The sequence below is a fragment of the Tamandua tetradactyla genome, chromosome 2 (genome assembly GCF_023851605.1).
Source record: "Tamandua tetradactyla isolate mTamTet1 chromosome 2, mTamTet1.pri, whole genome shotgun sequence".
Lineage (NCBI taxonomy): Eukaryota > Metazoa > Chordata > Mammalia > Pilosa > Myrmecophagidae > Tamandua > Tamandua tetradactyla.
Genome location: NC_135328.1, coordinates 84337125 through 84359758, shown reverse-complemented (window position 1 = coordinate 84359758; position 22634 = coordinate 84337125). Strand labels below are relative to the sequence as shown.

General features: G+C 35.2%; 1 protein-coding gene across 9 annotated transcripts in view; it reads right to left on the bottom strand.

The window, feature by feature from the left end:
* Positions 1 to 22634, bottom strand: part of MPDZ (multiple PDZ domain crumbs cell polarity complex component) — a 181164-nt gene that overhangs the window by 64858 nt on the left and 93672 nt on the right. For 8 of the 9 annotated variants that reach the window (XM_077148179.1, XM_077148181.1, XM_077148183.1 and 5 more), the window contains exons 18-21: positions 18823 to 18987; positions 13033 to 13317; positions 12661 to 12784; positions 1512 to 1710 (exon numbers count right to left, since the gene is read on the bottom strand). In XM_077148179.1, the coding sequence (XP_077004294.1) occupies positions 1512 to 1710; positions 12661 to 12784; positions 13033 to 13317; positions 18823 to 18987 (773 nt within the window). Of the gene's footprint in view, positions 1 to 1511; positions 1711 to 12660; positions 12785 to 13032; positions 13318 to 18822; positions 18988 to 22226; positions 22344 to 22634 lie in introns of all 9 variants that reach the window. The other variant, XM_077148187.1, reaches the window with a different exon arrangement.

Below are 22634 nucleotides of genomic sequence, written 5' to 3'. Positions count from 1 at the left end.
TGCACGTAGCTCAACATGTATATCTTCAAGCAAAAATTCCAAGTGATCAGTTACGAGGCCATCTGCATTTTATATTAAATCTATACTACATAAACTAACACCCTTACAATAGACTCCATGTGGACCTTTATCATTCACCTTTTAAGCAGAATGAATGAACACTGGCCCCCAAGTGGTGAGGGAAGTATTTAAAGTTTATTTTTCTTAGTATATAGGCACTGGCATTTTTTAATGATGTTCACTGACACTCACATAAGATATTTAAGGAACTGTCACATGATCTGATGATTTGATAAACTGCAAAATAAGAACAAAAAAGGCATGCAAAGAAATATGAAAGCCCATTAAATGAAGATTATGACTAAAAATAATACCTCTTTTTTTATAAAACAGCAAAATAAAAAAAACCTTGTGATATATATATATATATATATATATATTTCTGCTTTTTTATTGTAGGTGGAATGAAAATCAGATTATAAATATAGTTTCTTACCTAAGCAACACATACTTTGCAAAAAAACCAGTAATACAGAATGCAGTATAATATTAAATAACATTAACACAAAAATATTTACCATATGTAGTAATTATTACATCAATTTAAAGTAAAAGTCTTTCCCCTGAGGGGTTATTTTACTTTATCCCTTATATAAGAAATAGAAGTATTCAATGGTTAAGATGAAAGAGGAAAAAAAACAAGATTTTACACTGATGAGTCAACAACCCATGAACTGATTTTCATGTTGGCTCAAGGAATGTTTAGTGACTTAAAAATGAAACCACACAAGTGACATGCTTTTAATGCATTATGTGTTATGGACATTTTAAGTATTTCCTAACAGAAATATCCCAGGTGAACTAGGATCGGGTGAGACCCCTTGAATCATAAGATAGGTTAAGAAAAAGGAAATTAGGAGTCAGACCTGCATCATCCTATCAGGTCTTGTCTATGTTTGACCCTTAAAGAAATGGTTTAGTCCTAGGAGTCACACAAGTGAATATGACTGAACATGATTGCCTGTACTGAGGCCAATCCAAAGTTCTGGGTAAGATCTTCTGAGTGAATTGTCCCTTCTCTGAGAGATGTCTCCAGGTAGGCCCTAAATTATAGTTCAGAGTGGTTCTTTAAACCCCCCAAAACTCTAGGAAAGACTGGTCCCATGGAATATTTATCAGAATTTGACTGCCTCATCTTGATACCACTGGCTGGTCCCTTTCCCCTGATATTACCAATTATACCACCACTTTTCTGCAATTTGTTGGGTAGGGTTGTTGCAGAAATCACTGGAGAAGTGCAATTGAAAACACAAAGAAGTACATTAAAGTCTTAAAGAAAAACATTGCAATCAGAGACTATTCAGAAATAATCAAATTCTTAAGGGAGGAATGTTAAATAAACAAGTGATAATTTTTGTATTAACAGAAGTATATTTTGAAAAAAATATTCTGAAACATGAACTAAAATTCCTGAATTTCCGAAGCCAAACTGAGGCCCAATTAAAACTTACTTGATGTCAGGCCCAATGAGAGAATGCCTTCTTAACATGGCTCGTGCCTGGGCGTTGGTTAAACTGATGGTGGATTCTTCGTTAATGGATAAGATACAGTCCCCGACAGCAATCCGGCCATCTCGACTGATGGCCCCGCCATGGATAATGCTTCGGACAATCACTCCCAAGCCATCTTTATTAGCACTTACTGTCATACCTGTCGTAAACAGGGATAGAGATAAATATTAAATATATTGTTTTCAAATTAATTTAAATTTGAATTTATTAATCTCTGTGGATTCACAGATGGATAAAAGTAACTTCTTTAGCCAATAAAAAATAACGGGAAGGGAAAGGAAAAATAATTTTTCCAAAATACAATAACTTTCAAATAAATTTTAAAATCAGATTTTATATAGATAAAAACACTCCATGTTGAGGGCAGGCAACAGTGGCTCAGTGGCAGAGTTTTCGACTGCCATGCCAGAGACCCGGGTTCATTTCCTAGTGCCTGCCCATGTGAAAATTAATAATAATAAAAGAAAATAAAAACATTTCATGTTGAGTAGATTAGAGCTAATGTAGGTCCTCACTGAGGAATGGATGGAATTTCAACCATTGATGTGTTGTCCCTTAAATAGAAAGCTCTCTTAAGGAAATGTTTATTATTTTGTTAGTGTCAAACCCACTCTACAATAGCAGTTTGTCTTGTATACATATACAATAATTAAAAGCAAGACAAACAGAAAAGAAGTTCCATAAATTCAGAAACCCTCACTGCTATTAACTTATTTCTAGATTCTTTGTTCATTCAGTGTATATTTCATCATAGGCTTAACATGTGCCATGTGTTATGCTGGTTGCTTGAGATAGAAATACTAGCGCAGAATTTCTTACAATCAAGAAGCTTGTATTCAAGTCTTAATCTCCAGGGCCTATTACAGAGCCTGAATATAGAGTAGACTGCTGAGCCCAACTCTACAACTAAATCATTACCCTACCTCCTACGTGGGACATGACATCCAGGGGTGAAAGTCTCCCTGGCAATGTAGGATATGATTCCCAGGGATGATCCGTGGGATTAAGAATGCCTTCCTGACCAAAACAGGGAAAAGAACTGTAACAAGTAAGATATCAGTGGCTGAAAGAGTTCAAATAGAATGGCTACTCTGGAGGCTACTCTTATGCAAGATTCAGATGGATGTTGCTATTTACCATGGTTTGCCGAACCCCAAACAAAGCATTTCTGCCAACACTAAAGAATACCTAGGGCTCTCTCTGAGATTCCACAAAAGTTCCATGTACTATGATTACTTTCCAGAAACCAATAACTTCTTGATAGGTTCCTAGGCCAGATATGTCCTGAAACCAAGAGGGGGCCAGACTCTCAAGAACATCAACTAGTCTCATCCTGCTATCACATATTATTGACAGCCTTTTCCAACATGAAAAAGTTGGAATAGGCATAGGCCAAATATCCCTAAAGATTGGGAGAAAAACCAAAGGAGAAGATGGAGTTACAACAGAGAAGATAGGTTTAACAAATAAGTATGACTGATGAATCATTATATCGATATTTATTTTAGTCTCCAGTGTCTTGGAGCAGTTAGAAGGAAAAATCTAAAATTGTGGAACTGTAGCCCATACCAAACTCTGAAATCTGTTCTATAATTAATTAATACAGTGAGCTTTGAAATTCATTGTTTTTTGTATATATGTTATTTTCACAGCCAGAAAATTAAAAACTAAAAAAATATATATTTGAGACATGCAACAGCAGATTTTAAGAGGAAGAAGGAAGGATCAGTGAACTAGAGAATAGAGCAATCGAATTTGAGCACACAAAAGACAAATGGAGAAAAAATAAAGAAATTTGAATTGGGTCTCAGGAAAATGACTGACAACTTGAAGCACACAAATATACACTATCATAGGTATTCCAGAAGGAGAAGATATGGGTAAAGGGCCAGGAAGAATATTTGAGGAAATAATCGCTGAAAATTTCCCAACCCTTATAAAAGACATAAAATGCAAATCAAGAAGCCCAATGTACTCTAAAAAGAATAAATCTGAATAGACCCATTCTAAGATACTTACTAATCAGAAATTTAAATGCCAAAAGAACAGAATCCTGAAAGGAGAAAGGGAAGCAATTCACCATATACAAGGCATGCTGCAGAGTGGAGGTGAAAAGGCAGTGCTATGATACATTTAAGATACTGAAAGAAAAGAAATTGCCAGCCAGGAATTTTTAATCCCAAAAATCTGTCCTTCAAAAGTGAGGGAAAGTTTAAAATATTCACAAATAAAAGCTGAGAAAGTTTGTTAACAAGAGACCTGTCCTGCAAGAAATACTACAGGGAATTCTACTAGCTGAGGAAAACGACAGGCGAGAGATGCTTGGAGAAGAATATAGAGGTGATGATATCAGGAAGGACAACTAAAAGGATAAGAAGAGCAAAAAATAAAGATGTGAGACATAAAAGCCAAAGGACAAAATGGCCATAGTAAGGACATCTTTTACAGCAATAACATTGAATGTTAATGGATTAAACTCCCCAAATGAAAAGACACAGATGGCAAAATGGATAAAAATAAAATACACTCCATCTATATGCTGTCTACAAGAGTTTCGTTTTAGATGCAAAGACACAAATAGGTTGAAAGTGAACAGATGGAAAAGAATATTCCTGGTAAGCAGTAGCCAAAAGAAAAGCTGGGGTAGCTATACTAATATCAGACTTTAAATGTACAAATATTATAAGAAGCAAAAACGTCACCGTATACTAATAAAAGTGGCAATCCACCAAGAAGAAATAAAAATCATACATAATCATGGTGCTCCAAAATACACGAGGCCAAGACTGGCAAAACTGAAGAGAGAAACACATGTCACTACAAAAACAGTGGGAGGTTTCAACACAGTACTCTCTTTCATAGGTAGAACATCTAGATAGAAGATCAATAAGGAAACAGAAACTCAAATAATATGATAAATGAACTTAACCTAACATACATATATAGATAGTGGCACCCCCAATTAGCAAGATACATGTTCTTCTCAAGTGCTCATGCAATATTCTCCCATATCGATAAACAGATAGACCATATGCTGAGGTTAAAAACAAACAAACAAAAAAAACAAACACCAGGTCTTAGTAAATTTTAAAAAATTTAAAATTATACAAAGTACTTTCTCTGATCATAATGGAATGAAGTTGGAAATCAGTAACAACCAGGGAACCAGAAATTTCACAAATATATGGAGAATAAACATGTGCTCTTAAACAATCAGTGGGTCAAAGGAGAAACTGCAAGAGAAATAAGAAATATTTCGAGATGAACAAAAACAAGAACACAACATAACATAACTTATAGGATGCCGTGAAGGCAGTGCTGAGAGGGAAATTTATAGCCCTAAATGCCTCTACATTAAAAAGGAAAAAAGAGCTAAAACCAATGACTTGACTGAACAACTAAAGAAACTAAGAAAGAACAGTAAAATAATACCAAAAGAAGAAGAAGTAAAGAAATAACAAAGATTAGAGCAGAAACAAATGAAAAAGAAGACAAAAACAGGAGAATTAATAAAACAAAAAGTTGGTTTTTTGAGAAGATCACTAAAGTCAACAAACCCTTAGCTAGAATGACAAAAACAAAAAGGAAAGATGCCTATATATAAAAATCAGAAGTGAGAGAGGGGTCATTACCACAGACTAGAAAGAAACGAAAAAAAAAGCATAAAGGATACTATGAACAACTGTATTAACTTAAATGAAATGGACTGGATAATTTCTTAGAAACACGAACAATCTACACCAACTTGAGAAGAAACAGAATACCCCAACAAACCAATCACATGCAAAGAGAGTATGTCAGTCATCAAAAACCTCCCAATAAGGGAAAGCCCAGAACCAGATAAGCTCACAAGTGAATTTTACTAAGCATTCCAAGGAGAATTAACACCATTTCCACTCTCAAACTATTCTAAAAACTTGAAGAGGAGGGAACACTACCAAACTCATTCAACGAAGCCAACATCACCCTAATACCAAAGCCTAATAAAGATACTATAAGAAAACTACAAACCAATTTATCTAATGAAGACAGATGTAAAAATCCTCAGCAAAATACCTGCAAATTGAATCCAATCACACATTAAAAGAGCTATACACCAGGACCAATTGAGTTTTTATTACAGGTGTGCAAGGATGTTTTAACAGAAAAAAATCAATTAATGTAATACACCACATTAACAAATCCAAAAGGAAAAAACACATGAACATCTTGATTAATGCAGAAAAGGCATTTGACAAAATTCAGCATCCTTTCTTGATAAAAACACTTCTAAAGGGTAGAAATCAAAGGAAACTTCCTCAACACAATAAACTATAAGACAAACCCACAGCCACAGCTAACATTGTGCTCAACAGTGAGAGACTGAAAGATTTCCCTCTATGATTGGGAATAGGACAAGTATGCCCACTGTCACCACTGTTATTCAACATTGTACAAGAAGTTCTAGCTTGAGCAATTAGGTAAGAAAAATAAATAAAATGCATCCAAATGGTAAAAAATTAAAAATTAAAAAAACATAAAAAAAGGCATCCAAATGGAAAGGAAGAAGTAAAACTTTCATTATTTGCAGATGACATGATCCTATATTTAGAAAACCCTGAAAAAATGTCAAGAAAGCTATCTGAGCCAATAAACAAGTTCTGCAAAATGGCAGAATACAAGATCAACATGCAAAAATCAGTAGGGTTTCTTACACTAGTAAAGAGCTATGTGAGGACATAATCAAGAAAAAAAATTCTATTCAAAATAGCAACTAAAAGAACCTAGCAATAAACTTAACCAAGGATGTAAAGAACCTTTATACAGAAAACTCAAAAACATTGCTAAAAGAAATCAAAGAAGACCTGCATAAATGGAAAGACATTCCATGTCCATGGAGTGGAAGGCTAAATATCATTAAGATGTAAATCCTACCCAAATTGGCCTAAAGATTCAATGCAATACCAATCAAAAGTCCAAAACCCTACTTAGCAGAAAAGGAAATACTACTTATCAAATTTATCTGGAAGGGAAAGGGCCTTAAATAGCCACAAATATCTTGAAAAAGAATAATGAAGTCAAAGGACTCCCACTTCCTGACTTTAAAGCATATTATAAAGCCACACTGGTCAAAACGGCATGGGACTGGCACACAGATAGACATACTGATCAATGGAATTGAACAGAATGTTCAGAAATAGACCCTCAGACTTATGGTTAATTGATTTCTTTCTTTTGTGTGTGTGTGTGTGTGTGGTACGCTATATGGCAGGGGTCACATTTCATTATCTTTCCATGTTAGTATCCCATTATTGCAGCACCATCTGTTGAATTCTTGCACCATTTATTGAATTTTTTGTTTGTTTGTTTTTTGGGAAGGGCATGGGCCAGGAATTGAACCTGGGTCTCCCAAGTGGCAGGTGAGAATTCTACCACTGAACTACCCTGGTTAACTATTTTTTGACAAGGCATCCAGAAACACCTAATAAATGGTGTTTCATATCTAAAAGAATGAAAGAGGAACCATATCTCACATCCTTTACAAAAATTAACTCAAAACGGATCAAAGACCTGAATATAAAAGCCATTACCATAAAATTCCTAGAAGAAAATACAGGGAAACATCTTCAAAGCCTAGTAATAGAAGATAGTTTCTTAGACCTTACACCGAAAGCACAGGCAACAAAAGGAAAAATAGATAAATGGGAATGCTACAAAATTGAATAATTCTGTGCATCAAAGTCCTCTGTCAAAAGAATGAAAAGACAGCCAACTCAATGGAAAAAAATATTTGAAAACCACATGTCTGACAAGGGTTTGATATTCAGAATATAGAAAGAAATCCTACAATTCAACAATAAAAAGACAACCCAGTTTAAAAATGGTCAAAAGACATGAATAGACATTTTTCCAAAGAGGAAATGCAAAAGACCAAAAAGCATATGAAAAGATGCTCAGCTTTCTTTATTAGGTATTAGGGAAATGCAAATTGAAACCACAATGAGATATTTCATACCCACTAGAATGGCTACTATTAAGCAAACAGGACACTACACATGTTGAAAAGGATGTGGAAAAATAGAACACTTATGCACTGCTGGTAGGTATGTAAAATGGTACAGCTGCTGTGGAAGATGATTTGGCAGTTCCTCAGGAACCTAAATATAGAATTGCCTTATGATCTGCAGTCCCACAACTTGGTACATGCCCACAGATCTGAAAGCAGGATCACCAAAAGACACTTGCATACCAATGCTCACAGCCATATTATTCACAACTGCCAAAAGATGAAAACAACCCGTGTCTATCAACACATGAATGGATAAACAAAATATGGAAATACAGACAATGGAATATTATTCAGCAGTAAGAATAAAGTCCTGAAACATGCAACAACATGGATGAACCTTGAGGACATTAAGTTGAATGAAATAAGTCGGGCACAAAAGGACAGATATTGTACCGTCTACTAATATGAAATAATTATAATATGTAAACTCATAGTCATAAAATCTAGAATATAGGTTGCCAGGAGATAGAACGAAGCTAGAGAAAGGGAAGCAGTTGCTTAATATGTGCAGAATGTTTAACTAGGTTCAACTTAAACACTTGGAAATGGACAGAGGTGACTGAAGTGCATTATTCCGAGTATAGTGCTGAATTGTATGGGAATGTGGTTCAAAGAGGTGGTTTTGAGTCATGCATGTTACCAGAAAGAAAGCTAGAGGTTAAAATATGGAAATGCATAACACAGCGATCCTTGAGGTGGATAACGACCATGATCAATACTATAAATATAGATAGATAAATTCTTTCAGGAACCAGAGCAAAAAAGGAGTTATTAATAGAGTGGTATATGGGAAAAAGTATACCCATATAACTACGTTACCAGAATATCTTAATATTCTTTCACCAACAGCAACAAATGTACCACACCAATACTGGGGGTCAACAATAGGTGGGGATAAGAGGTATGGGATGTATTGTGTTTTCTTTTATACTTTTACTTTTTATCTTTCTCTTCGGAGTGATGAAAACATTCTACAATCGACTGGGGTGGTAATCACAAACTATTTGATGATGCTGTGGGCCATTCACTGTATTCTCTAGATGGACTTTTGTTGGTCTGGCATTTGCTTTCAAAAGCATTAAACCTTACATGGTTCAGCTTTTAGTGAAAATTAAGAACAATTCCATTCTGAGTGCATCATGTTAACGATATGGAGATTCAGAACAGAAACGAGCTGAACATGTGGAAAAAAAAGGTTATAAACGGCATGAAATGTTTCACTACTTTACAATAACACACATGATAGAATTTTATTAAACTATAAAAAAATTAATGAAAAATGTAGTGTGACACACATGAACATATTTTATAAAATTTAACAGATGTGATGTTAAAAGCAGGACATGAATATGAACAAATTTATGAAAAGATATTTTCTTTACAACTTTTGTGTTGGCCAATCACCTGCTAGTATAAATAAAGCACTACTCCTTGATGAGAAGTACTAATACCAAAAATTGGGACCAAGTTCGCTCCTTGCTTTTAAATATAAGCTGACAAAAATTCAAACAGATTTGGGGAAATTCAAGAGCATTGTATTTTCCATGAGAATTAGTGATTCTAATGAAAGGAAACATGCTACTTAAAATACATAAAAGACCTGTGCAGAATTGTAGATAGGAGATGAAATCAGCTAGGTGTTATTCTCTGTGTAGACATTACTTTACATTCAAGATGAACCAAGAAACATATATGTCATATTTTGAGATCTCTAAAATTTATAAAATTTTTTAGAAGAAGATTCCCTAAAAATAAAACATCAACTTTGACCAAAAAAAAAAAGTATGGGCAGGCCACGGTGCCTCAGCAGGCAGAGTTCTTGCCTGCTATGCCGGAGACCTGGGTTTGATTTACAATGCTTGCCCATGCAAAAAAAAAAAAGTATATGGGTAGCATCATTGGTCTAAATTTTGAGAAGGTAAAAATCATTTGTTTCATTAGAAAACTCTCAAATTTACATATCTTTATATTATTATTGTAGAAAAAGAATATTTAAAGATTATAAAACATAAAAGTACAGAGGAATCTTTTTAAGGCATATTCCCATAGAAAACTGTTCTGTAGTAGATAGATTATTGTTGCTGATTAGAACATTATTAATTTTATAACTGTTATTGTTATTACTGCCTACCATTTATTAAGCATTAACTACATACAGTAGCACATTTAATCCTTACATTATTCTAGGAGGTATTACACCCTTTTAACAGACACAAAAACTAAGACTCAGAAGTTAACATAAATTTCTTAAAATAACAGTGCGAGGAAACAGTAGTTTCAAATCTAGGTTTCTCTGACTCCAAAGAATTGCTTTTAACTGCTACACATCATATTTCAGGCTTCGAGAGCAACATACTTCTGCATGAATTAATGTGAGATGCACACTTACTAGAAGTAGCATTTCAAATGGATTAAGAGCCAACACAATGTCACAAACGATTGAGGAGTAATGAGTTTGACCTTTGCTGTTTCTTTGCAGGATAAAAGAGAAAAATGAGGTGGTCCTTTGGGTCCTTTAAATGCTCATGCTCCACTAGTTTTCTATGACCCTCAGTCGTCCTAGTCTAAATGATCTTTTCCTCCAAAACCTTCAATCTGCTACCTGGAACCTTAGCATTCCCCAATCAAAAGTGGCAATCCTGCCCTCTCTATGAGGTCCAAATCCCAAATCACACCACTCAGGATGTCTCTCCAGCTCCTCAAATTTATCACATCCCAAACTCCAATTATAACTCTTATCTTTTATTCCTCACCTTAATAAATGCATTGGCTCCCATTTTGTGTGATTTCCTCTTGATCCAGCTGCCCAGACCTGAAATCTGAGACTCCACATCCTCTCTCCCTAGGTCAAACTGATATGGTGACATTTTTTTTTTTTTTTTATATATCTTTCCCCTTCATTTCACTAGGAATCATAATTGGTTATGAATTACTAAAAGAGCCTCCTATTTCCAGTCCAAGTCTCCAACCTATGTCAGAATGATCGTCTTAAAATACAAATCTCATCATGTTGCTCTTCTGATCCTAGCTCCTACAGACAATGGGGAGCTTCAGTCAGGAGAATGTTATGATAGAAGCCCTGAATTCTGCACACAAACCCCTCCAGAGGTTGGCTCTCACTTATCATTCCTTTAGCTTTGACTCTTGCTTTGCCAAGAGTTGCTTTGCCAGTCATCACACCACACTTCATCCATACCAAACAGGTTTCAATAATGTTTCCAATTTTTCTGTCTTAGAACCCTAGCAGCTACCATACATTTTCAATTCCTCAACTATGCAGTAAAAATCTACTTATCTTTTGAGACCTACATCAAACATCTCCACCTCTCTGAAGTCCTCCACCTTCAAGAGAGTAGGATTTAGCTATTACCTCTTTTAAGCTTTCTGTGTTCTCTGTATAGGTGTTATTATAGCATCTACACTGTTTTAATGCTTTTAGAATTTTATACATTGATTATCTTGCTCATCTCTCAACTTCACATTCCATGAGGAAAGAGATCATAGCATGGTGTCTATGTATAGTTGGCTAGAAGACAGAAAACAATCAATAAATGTTTGATATAACATTTTATATGAAACGCTGAGTTGAGTTGAGTATATGAATACATTATAGTTGGATTTCCCAAATGGGCTTCGTTCGTAAAATCTCTGCTTATGAGTTGTTCAACAGAAAAATAGTTCCCATGGTCAACTAAATGTGAGAAATGCCACAGTGAAAATATCCTCTTGGAGATCCACAGTGCACACTGAGCTATCAAAGGTTCCGAGAAATAGTACAAACAGAAACCTATCTCCTTAAAGTTGGTACATCCCAAACTTTTAAACTTGAAACCCTGTTAAGTTATAACCCTATTAATATTCTATAGAAGTAGTATTTTAAGGAACATGCTTTCAGAAACACTGCATTAGCAGATGAAATAGTTCTGAAATGCTTATATATTTATAATACCTGTCTCATAATTCATGAACTATTATATGTTCTAGAGCTTATGTTTTATGTCATTATAGTAAATGTAAGACAAAATAAGTATTCCAACAAAGTAGAAATTCTCAGCTATAATTCTTCATTTAGCTGTTATTGGTAGATCTCGGCCACCACAAAATGGAGCAAAATTTAGAAGGAGACAGAAGCTGGAATTCCACTAAGTAAACAGTGCTGAACTCCTCTGCTAAGACTCAAGTTTAACAAGTAAACAAGATTCTTGCATCAGATATCAATGTTAAAGGGTACTGGATTAGCTGTATCACAGAATGAACAGGCACTCTGATGTAGAATTAATAGGAATATCTTGGGCTGTCTTTGTACATTTGGGGTACCAAACACCTGGGAAAGGGACAAATCACATACTTGCTTAACTAAATGAGAGAACAAATGAGTTCTACATCAGGACAGTTTTAGCCATTGTAATTATGATTTTAGTTTTACAGGAAATCTTTGCTCAATCTAGAGGGTTTCATGATCATTAGCCAGTCACAACACTTTATGAGTAACAGAGGACACAAAAGTCCTACCACCTGGGAAGCACTAATGAATGACTTGCATTTATATTTTGGTAGTGGCACACCTGGCTGTCTTTTTAGTCTTTTATTTCAGTGAATGAAAGAAATTAAGTACAAACTGACTTGTGCATAATTGGTAACATTCAAAGAAACTAATAATTTTCTTTTCCAAAGAATTTAGAATTTCAAATTGCTGACTTTTCATTTTTTAAGAATTCCTTTTCTGATTTGCTTTTTCATACACCAACAAATCATATATCTTTTACCTGAATGCAAATGAGGCCTGTGAATACTTTGAAACCACTGCAAAAATGAGGAATATAAGCTGATCAGAAATAAACATGTTAACCATTTCTGGTAAAATAATGAATGCATGAAAAGATAGGCCATAGAACCTAGAGGAAAAATTTAAACCATATATTTTCTTATCAACAGCAAAAAAATATTGAAAGCCTTCTACCATGTTCAGTATTTCATCTGGGTAAAGGGGTTGAGAAAGTAAATACATCTGGAAAATAAATAAATATATCTGGAACTTACCTAGGCTAGAATTGCCTTTTGCTATAATAATAGTCCTCTCAAAAGATTCTTTGGATATATTTTGGAGCATGATGCATTCAGCAGTAGAGGCCAGGGAGTTTTGTTCAACTAAGTACTCGGAGCCCTGGCAGAAAGAAAACCAAGCCACATGAAAATGAAAACTAGACTTTGGAGTGTGATTTCAACATCACATATGTTCTCTAATTCGCTGTGCTTTTATTTAGCAAGAACTTATGACCAAACAAGTTCACAGGTTATCTTCTGAAAATCTAAGTGTCAAGATGGCTCTGCTTCACTAGGAATAGATTAGCAAGAATCCTCTTACTCTTCACTGCCCTCCACACCGTCAAATACACATCTTGAAAAGGTTACCTGTCCAGCTGAATCTGGCAGTGCAGGAGAAGTAAGTTCTGCACTTGACACAACTTCATTTGGCAGCTGAGAATCAATCCACGCTGTTGTGTTTTCACATTTATATTGCTGCTTGATAGCATCTGCAGATGTATAATCATTTTTAGTAAAGCCAGAAGCTGGTCCCATGCTCAAGTCTACGGGGGGCAGACTCTCATCCTGACTCTGCAGCAGATTCTGAGCATATAGTTCCCCCAAGGACATATGCAGATCAAGTACTGGATCCAAAGAATTTTCAACAACATCCTGATGATCGAGGAATAAAAAAACAAACAAACCAGGAATTGGGAATCACAGTGACATGTATGCAAGGCCATTCAATGAATGGCTATTTGGTGAAAAATAAAATACAGCAAGGCTATTCAATGAACGGCTATTTGGTGAAAAATAAAATATAACACAATTATTCTTTACTCCAAAAGCATTATGAAACATATACCCTCTTTGTTTAGCAGATTTTCCACATATCTTGATGTTCTTGAATGATTTTGAATATATTTCCTGTGACTCATACATCTCATGTTCTACTGAGTAACACTCTGCGTAATACACTGGTCATAAGATCAGCTCGATATACTATGTTTTACCCACAAGTAAAATTATTTAGAGTTCAAATTACATGGGAAAGCAAATAATGTATATTTCCATATCCCCCATAATGTACAGTTCATTTCCAGTTAGCCCTAAGTTCCTATTTAATTTGAGATCAAGAAAATAAAGAGTAGGACATTAATTGATTCAGATTCAGGAGAACCCATAAGATAAGAATATTGTGCAGGTATTTATAAATGGGTAACCAATTGCTCCAATGCAATTTATTACACTCCTCTTTCTCAAGGCAAGTTATCACCTTGGTGGAAGTATCATTCAAAGGATTAAGATAAGTGGGAATATCATACAAACAAGTGACATCCTTAGGATCTTCAGGAACAAATGATACGATAGTATCATCCACACTCCCAAAACCTAAACAATAATTTTTCTTTTTTAATTATCTATTTTTATTGATACATATTACATCTCCACATACCACATAATCATCTAAGGTGTACAATCAATGGTTCACAATATCACCGTATGGCTATGCATGCACCACCACAATCAACTTTTTTTTTCTTTTTTGGTGAAAAACAACATATATACATAAAAAGCAATAAATTTCAAAACACATCACAACAATTAGTTGTGGAACAGATTTCAGAGTTTGTATGGGTTACAAACTCTACAATTTTAGGTTTTTACTTCTAGCTGCTCTATGATACTGGAGACTAAAAGAAATAACTATATAATGATTCAGCAATTATCTCATTTGTTAAACCCCATCTTCTCTATATAATTCTACCATCACTTTTGATCTTTCTCCCACTCCTTAGAGGTATTTGGGCTGTGGCCATTTTGACTTTTTCATATTGGAAGGGGTTGTTGATAATATGGGATAGGGGGATGGAACTAGTTGATGTTCTGGAGAGGCTGGCCCCTCTGCATTTCAGGACCCATCTGGAGGTTGCAGGTTTCCAGAAAGTTACCTTAGTGCATGGAAACTTTGGAGAATCTTATATAATACCCTAGGAATAAACAATAAATTTTTGCCTCATTCATCTAACTTTATTTTATTTTTTTGAAAAATAGCAATGTACTTACCTATAGAATTGGCTAGTTTCTGTATTACTAAACTAATTATAATAATTAGCCCTAAATCATCTCCCCCATGCCTCAAATAAAGATAACAATCAAAAGTGCTTTTCATCAGAAGAGGAGGTCAAACAGCCCTTGTTAGCTAGGGTTTACTGTAAATCATGTAACAGAGATTCCCATGCATTATTCATGAAGGAGTTAACGCAGACACACACAGCAGACAACATATGCCAACTTCAGAAACACTTCTGGTTGCTGAACAACCAACGGAGTTTTATTTTTAAAAATCTTATGGATCTAAAAGAAATGCAGTCTTCCCCCACAAAATGTCCAGAAATAACTACAATTTCCTACTGCAACTTGGTATCTAAACTGAAGTCTTTCAAAATTAAATGTGTGTGACAACCTGATACATTCTTTTCCTCAAGAAAAAAGGGGTAAAAGGCTAAATAAAAATGTCAAATACAATTGAAAAGAGTTCTATTTCTTAACTGTTATGTGCAACTTATAGTTATACTTGGGAGCGTTATTTACCAAGATAATATATATTTACATAGACAAGCTAAATAACACTAACAAGACATAAACCTGCTTGTCTTCAATAAGCAGTCTACCAGAGAATCCTTCTCATACTTTGAAAAATCATACTGTAAGCACAGCTGCTCCGACTTACTATTCATCTTTCTTTGCACTCCTGCACTAAGGGCCACTACATTCATTGTTCATACACTGACTCTACTGAGGGGAAAGCCAACCTCTTCTGCACCTTTGAAAGTATGCAGTTTTGTCATGAAGATTTTCACAATCACTCTTATCATGCTGACTACAGTGATTTAAGTTTGACTCTAACCACTCCTCAAAAATAAAAAACGTACCAACATTTTAAACACAGATGTAAAGCAGCAATATTTTATGCTAGGGAATAACACTAAGTGGGAATTTGTGAAGAAATGCAGACTATCACAGAATCCATTAGCTGTGTTTGATATACAAGGTACTAAAGAGGGGTTCCTATCTTGATAGGTACCAGTTCAAACCTGCACTAAAATAAACAGCATTTTCTAATGGAACAGTATTTAAAAATGAAGGATATACACAAAAATGGTAACAATTTCATCCCTGGTGAGAGAGTGAGAGTACAGGTATATAGGGAATGCAAGGAATGAAGTTGTAAGGAAGGGACAGAAGGAGAGACTTTCGTTACATAGCTCTTAAAGCTTCCACAGTAAGATTATATTTACATGTCAGTTGTATTTTTAAACTAAAATAAATTAAAAAAAAAACAAAAACAAATAAAACATTGCCCTAAAAAACATGTCGAGCATTTAAACAAAACTTTAGAAGCATATAGATTTGGAAAGCCATTGCTTCTGCAATTTGTCATGTCTTTGGAGGTGACAAGGAAAGGGGAGTAAAAATATTAATCAGAAAGGAAAAAGCCCACCGAGTGCAGCCATGTTGTTTTTAACATCTACATTTCAATGGTAATGTTTCTAGTAATCCAAAGGCCATGGAAACGGGCATATTTTTCAGGATCTTAAGTAATACTTATTTTCTCGTCATGAATGATAATTAGTCAAATTAAGCAAGTACATAATCCTTGGCAGAGGTGGGGTAGGGGGGAGAAAAGGCCCTCAAAAAGGGAGAACTTTGTGAACAGGGGCTCCGGCATAGGGTGCACCTTTGGTGGAACTTTGTGAACAGGGAAGGATGAGGCCTCCCTGTCACAAATCCATATGCCAGAAATTAGTCCATACCACTTCTGCCAGCATCCTTGACCGGTACCAAGAGATGTCTCATTATAGGGTCATTTCCAGCCACCATGTAAAAGTACACCATTATTAACTATTTATATTTAGCAAACAAAAACACGAAACACACTGAAATTCTTACACTCTAACCTTGTTTTCAAAAAAAAAATGGAGGCTAGTTTGCTTCTCGTACTATAATATACGGTTTAACTCAATCAGTTAAAAGTCCCGACGTGAACTCCTTCCCACCCCACTTCCTATTTTTTTCCCACCCCCCCCCCAGTTTTTAAAAAGGAAAATGGTTCATTTAAAATTCCATAATCAATCACCCTTCTGTCTTCTTGAAATAATTTTAGTGCAAAAAAACAGAAAGATGAATGTATTATTTTTATTTACATAAAATTTTCAAGTAAAAATCTGGGTACTCAAAGGTGCCAAACAAAAAAGTTGCAGAGATTTACCACAACCCAAGCACAGTCCTACTTTCTAAGAACACTGAAAGCACACAGGAGTTTTCCAATGTGTTTTAGAACACCCTCATTAATGTCTTCTCTGTTGTTTTGTAGTTTAAATATTTCAGTTGATAAACCAGCTTGCCAAAATTTGCTTCAACAAAAGAGTAAATTGCTTGAGAAAAAAAAAAAAAGGAAGCAAACAGACTTCAGTAAGCCAATATGTTGCATACAGCCAGCATTTGCCCTGTAAAATATATGCTTCTCAGTATGCAGAGTGTGTAATCCCTTTAAGTAACAATTACTAAATTAAACAATGCAATCTGTCCCACTGGCAAGGAGAAGTGTGCTGTGCTCTAGATTAGGAGATTTCATCAGGAGATGAACTCTGCTTCCAGCCCTGAGGCCAGTGAAGACTGAACACATTCCAGACAGGACGTAGCCAGCCAACCAGTCTCAGGTGTGGTGACTGAGGAGCAGCTGCTCCGTTCAAGATTACACTTTGCAAACTAATTCAAGGAGATTGCTCAGCATCATTTGCAAGGATAACAGGTGCACCTTGAACATGAAAGAAAATGCTTTGACAATGTTCTGGCCAAAAAATTACTGGCTAATCAAGAAAGGAGGAAAACTGTGCTAGACCTGTGGAAATTCACTTTCCAATTTACTCTGCAATAGAGATCCCCTTCCCACTGAATTCCTTTTACATGGAAAATGCATATTTTATTCTTTTTACATGATGCATTTATATTTACATGATTTATACGACATATTATAAGGTATATTTCCAACATAGAAAAGTACAGAAAACATATCTTCATATAGGTATAATTTCCACCAACTGAATAGATGTTAACATTGTGCCATAAATCCTTCATATCTTTCTTCTAAAAATTATAAAACGTGCTATGTAATTTTCATCCTTGCTTTATCTTCAAGAGTAACTTTTTCCCTGAAGTTGCAAAGTATTGTGCTCACACATTTTTAGATTTTTACTACAAACACATACCCCATATTCATAATACACAATATTCATTTCTTTGTATATCAATTTTCAGAAAATATAAACAATTTCAACAAATCAGTAGAAAGAAAAACAATCTAATCTAAAAGATATGAAGAGGCAACTGACAGAAGGTGAAAATCAAATGGCCAATATATGAAAAAGTATTCAAACCTTACTAGTAATCAGGAAATTCAAATTAAAATAGTAAGATATCATTTCACACTCAAAAGATTGGATAGCTTTTTAAAATTTACTTATTTATTTATTTTTTTGGCATGGGCAGGCACTGGGAATCAAACCTGGGTCTCGGGCATGGCAGGTGAGAACTCTGCCACTGAGCCACCGTGGCACAATGTTTTTTTTTTTTTTTTGGCATGGGCAGGCACTAGGAATCAAACCCAGGTCTCCTGGGTAGCAGGCGAGAATGCTGCCTTCTGAGCCACCATGGCCTGCCTAGATGGCTTTTTAAGTATTACTTATTGAACATTATGGAGTAGGTCATGAGGAAAATACAGTTGGGGCATTTTGTCAACAATTTCTTTATGAAAGTTGGTTTGAAAACCATTTAAAATAGAAGGTTAATGTTGGAATTTTCCCAACGTGGACACTGCTAAATCACAGTTTGAGAAATCCATGTCATTCATTTTTTTTCTTTCTGATAAGCAAGTCTTTCAAGCTCTTTTGTCAGTCACCCTGTCTCGCAATCACTAGATACCAAAAGTTCCTAGTAGTCTGAAAGATTCCCAGGCAACGTGACCTATATGAAATTGCACTTTAATCTGATACTGAAGCCACGACTGGAGTAACATAAGGTCTCTACATGCTCCCCAAAGCTCCTAATAAGCAATGACCTCTGGAAAATTATAACACAAGCTTTACTATAAATAAAATGGCATTTCCTTTGTACCTTGGGGGATGATGGGAGAGAGGGACCATAGTTCAGGCCATCGCTACAAGCACTGCCATGAAGAGATAAAACGGAAGCATGAGTAGAGTAGACACTGTCGTTGTCAGGAGAGTACTGCGATTCAAATGTGGACTCCTCTGCAAAGTCAGCATCATTCATGTCCACCTAGGGAAGAAAAACAGTAATATCAGCTGGGCATTCTGTTCTATTCTATTATATGGAATACACTGGCTTCACTTGAGGATAAAAGACACCCTGGTATAATTCTCTTGTCTCTTCTATATTCCTCTTGCCCTCTTCCCCCTCTCAACACACTGAGATCGACTAATGCAACAGAACAAGGACAGACTGCCCACCTGCAGCAGAGGATGCTGGCATTAAAGGATATTTTATATCAATAAAAACATCAAAGGTAACAATTAACAAAGGTCCTGGACCAATTCTAAGTTTAAACAGTTCCATAAGTTAAGGAAAATACTCACTTTTTTTCCAGTTCACACTATTTTTTTAAACCAAACCTGCCCAACTTGTAGAATTTTAAAACAAAATATATCAAGTCACCACTTTTCTTATTTAACTAAAACTGCTATTCACAGTGGCAGAATGCCTGCCTTCCATGCGAGAGACCTGGTTTCGATTCCCAGACCATGCACCCAAAACAAAAAACAAAAAACTACTATTCAATAAGGCAGCTGGTAATTATTTGTAAAGCTCACTAAAATAATATATTTTGCTTGAATTATCGTTAACCAGACTGTACATCATTCAAGTTGCAGGATACAGAATTTGATACTGATCATCAGAAACCAAAAACATACTTTCAAACTAAGGGCCTAACTATGATTTGTTCATGGTGAAAACTATATTATAAAATCTATTGTTGAAAAACTCACATAGTAAGATAGAAAACTTCACTATATATTGCCTAAAAGTGTTATTACTACCTTCAGAGGCAGAATCAAGTGAAAGAATTAAATAATGATCAGCTTGAAACTCCTCTTGCAATTCACTCACATTTGTACCTCTGAACAGACAGAACTGATACGGATACTATCTTTCTCAGATATTACCAGTACTGTCTTGGTGACAATATCACATATGCTCTATTTCTGTGTGATTTTAACTCACATGTTTAGCCAAGAAAAGTTAGAATCATTATAACATTATACCAGGCCATATTCTTGCAAATAACTGATAAAAATGCAGGTGGGCCATTTTGAAGTGACCCTCTCTTCAAATAAATTTATGGACCTAACAACATATTTTAAATGCATATTCAAATTCACTAAAGAGTCACCACATTTTATGCACAACAATCCAGACAGCAAATACTTTATTAACCGAGCCTTGTGCCATGAATTATGAGAGATAAATATTTAAGTAAAATTAAAGGATATCGCAATAAAATCTGTATACCCATCACTGATGCTTAGAATTTTGGAAGCGATCCTAATGATGAATTCATCTCACTACTGTAGAGATAAAAACAACAGGGCCTAGACAAGTTGAGTGACCAGACCCACAGTCTATGGCTGGTCAGGGAGAAGATCCAGCCATCTACAATCATCATAAGAGGCTGAGCTCAAATGAAAGAGGGACTAATCGTTTTGATTGGCATTCACGTGAGAAGGTTGGAGGAAGCCATTTAAACTCTAGCATGGAAATTGTTTCTCCACTTCAACTGACAATTATATCCTGTTGTAGTCAATGACTACAGTTCACTGTACAAACAGAATGCTCTTCCATGAACTAGAACAAACGTACATCACTATTACAAGGTGCTAATAAAAGGATGGTATATAGGAAAAAAATACAACTAATGCAAACTATGGACTATCTAGTTAACAGTAACATTGTAATATTTCTTCATTCATTGCAACAAAGGTACTATACCAATGCTAAATGTCAATAATCTGGGGGACATTAGTAGTATGGGATTTTTCTTTTTAGAACAATGACAACATTCTCAAATTGACTGTGTGATGAATGCACAACTCTGTGATTATACGGAGAGCCGCTGATTTTACCCTATGGATGGAAGGTATGGTATGCGAATAAAACTACTTTAAAAAAATAACACGCAGAGTTAAAACAAAATAAAAAAACAAACTTTGCCTACATTTCAAAAAAAAGTGCTGGGAAAGAAAGAGACAATAATATATTTGCCTCCTATGACATTTCAAAAAAATTTGCTATGGCTGGGACCAATTTAACATATTTATACATACTACCTTCTGGAGTTCATGGCATTCTAAAACTATCTAGCTTTGAAGTGCTAACATAATGCCCATGGAGACTAGGGCCAAATGTTCTCTGGTATTTTAAGTATTGTACTGTGAAATTATTGCATTTATTATCATCTATACCAAAACTTTCCAGATGACTATTTTAGGTGTTTGCACTTTGATAATATTAATAAAGAGAACTGTCTTCCCTAAAATTAGGATTACTAAAATCATATGTAGGGTCAAAGAATAATTCATACTCTGGTTTAAAGAAAGATGTACACAACCAGTGATAAGCACATAATGAAGAATGTGACAGGCTTTAAATCTCTTTCAAGTCTAATGATACTAAAACAAGTACTTAAAAATCAGGGCATATTCTTTTCTATTGGCAGTGGGTGACAGTTGCCAACAAAACAAACAAAAAACCGTTAACCCAGCAACCTGGGTTTGACAGCTCCTACCATTACTTTGAATAGGATGTATAATTCGTTATATTTATAGTGCCTAAGTATCGTATGTATATTTATATCTGATATTTAATTTTACATTTTAATTATTGAATATTGTTGCCCCTGAAGGGCAGGAATTACTTTTTTCTTTTTTCATCAAAGTGCCTCCCAGTGGCCCCTAAACACATATTCCAGTGAATGGTTTTGCATGTAGATTAAGCAGAAATAAAATTTTAATTAAAATGTTCTAGTAAATGAGATATATATAATCATAGAAAACATGGGTTTTCACCTCTTCTCAAAGCTTTTGTGTTCTTAAAAACTAAACCAACTTATGCGATTTTCACACTATTAATAAATAATGGAAAAAAATATATGCTTGTTCTCTCATTAAAACGTAGACGAAACACTGCCTTATGACTGAATATGGAAAACAGCTCAAGAATGCCTAGAGACACCCCAGTATGAAATCAGAACAAATGAGTTTTCCTGCAATGTCAGGTCATTTCATGTTGACATAATGTGTTGCTAAATTCCATTTTCCCCACAAATCCAACCATTATTTTCCACACTTATTACTGTTTGTTTTGTTCCCATTTTCAACCGTGAGAACCATGGGAATGAGAGAGAACATGCTTAGTTTTCTAAAACATAACGAACAAAAAATACGAAAGGCAAAATCAGAAACATGAGATTTCTGAAAGCTTGACAAGCTGTGGCCACTAACCCGAGCCGAGCCAGCCCCGGAGAGGGCTTTGTCAGCTGAGCCCTCCTCCTGGCGGGGCTGTGGCGGGGGGAGAAAGGAATCCTCCTGAGCAGAAACATAACCTTCCTCTGGTGAAAGCTGCGGGGACAGTGTGAAGCTCAGTGTTGAGGTCACGAAAGGGAGAGAAAACAGAAGGAGAGAAAGAAAGGTGGGAGACAGGGAGGGGGGAAGAAAAAATAGGAAGGCTTTCAAATGATATGACTTTAACAGAGAAGAGTACACAATACGATACATATTCATGCTTCACATTTTATGAGTTCAGGCACAGTGAGGTTGCTTGTTCCATAACTGGCTTTTTCTGGTAGATGAGAATTCCTTCCTAGTAATTTTATCATTCTTCTTCCTATAAAAGACTATCAAAGCCAACAA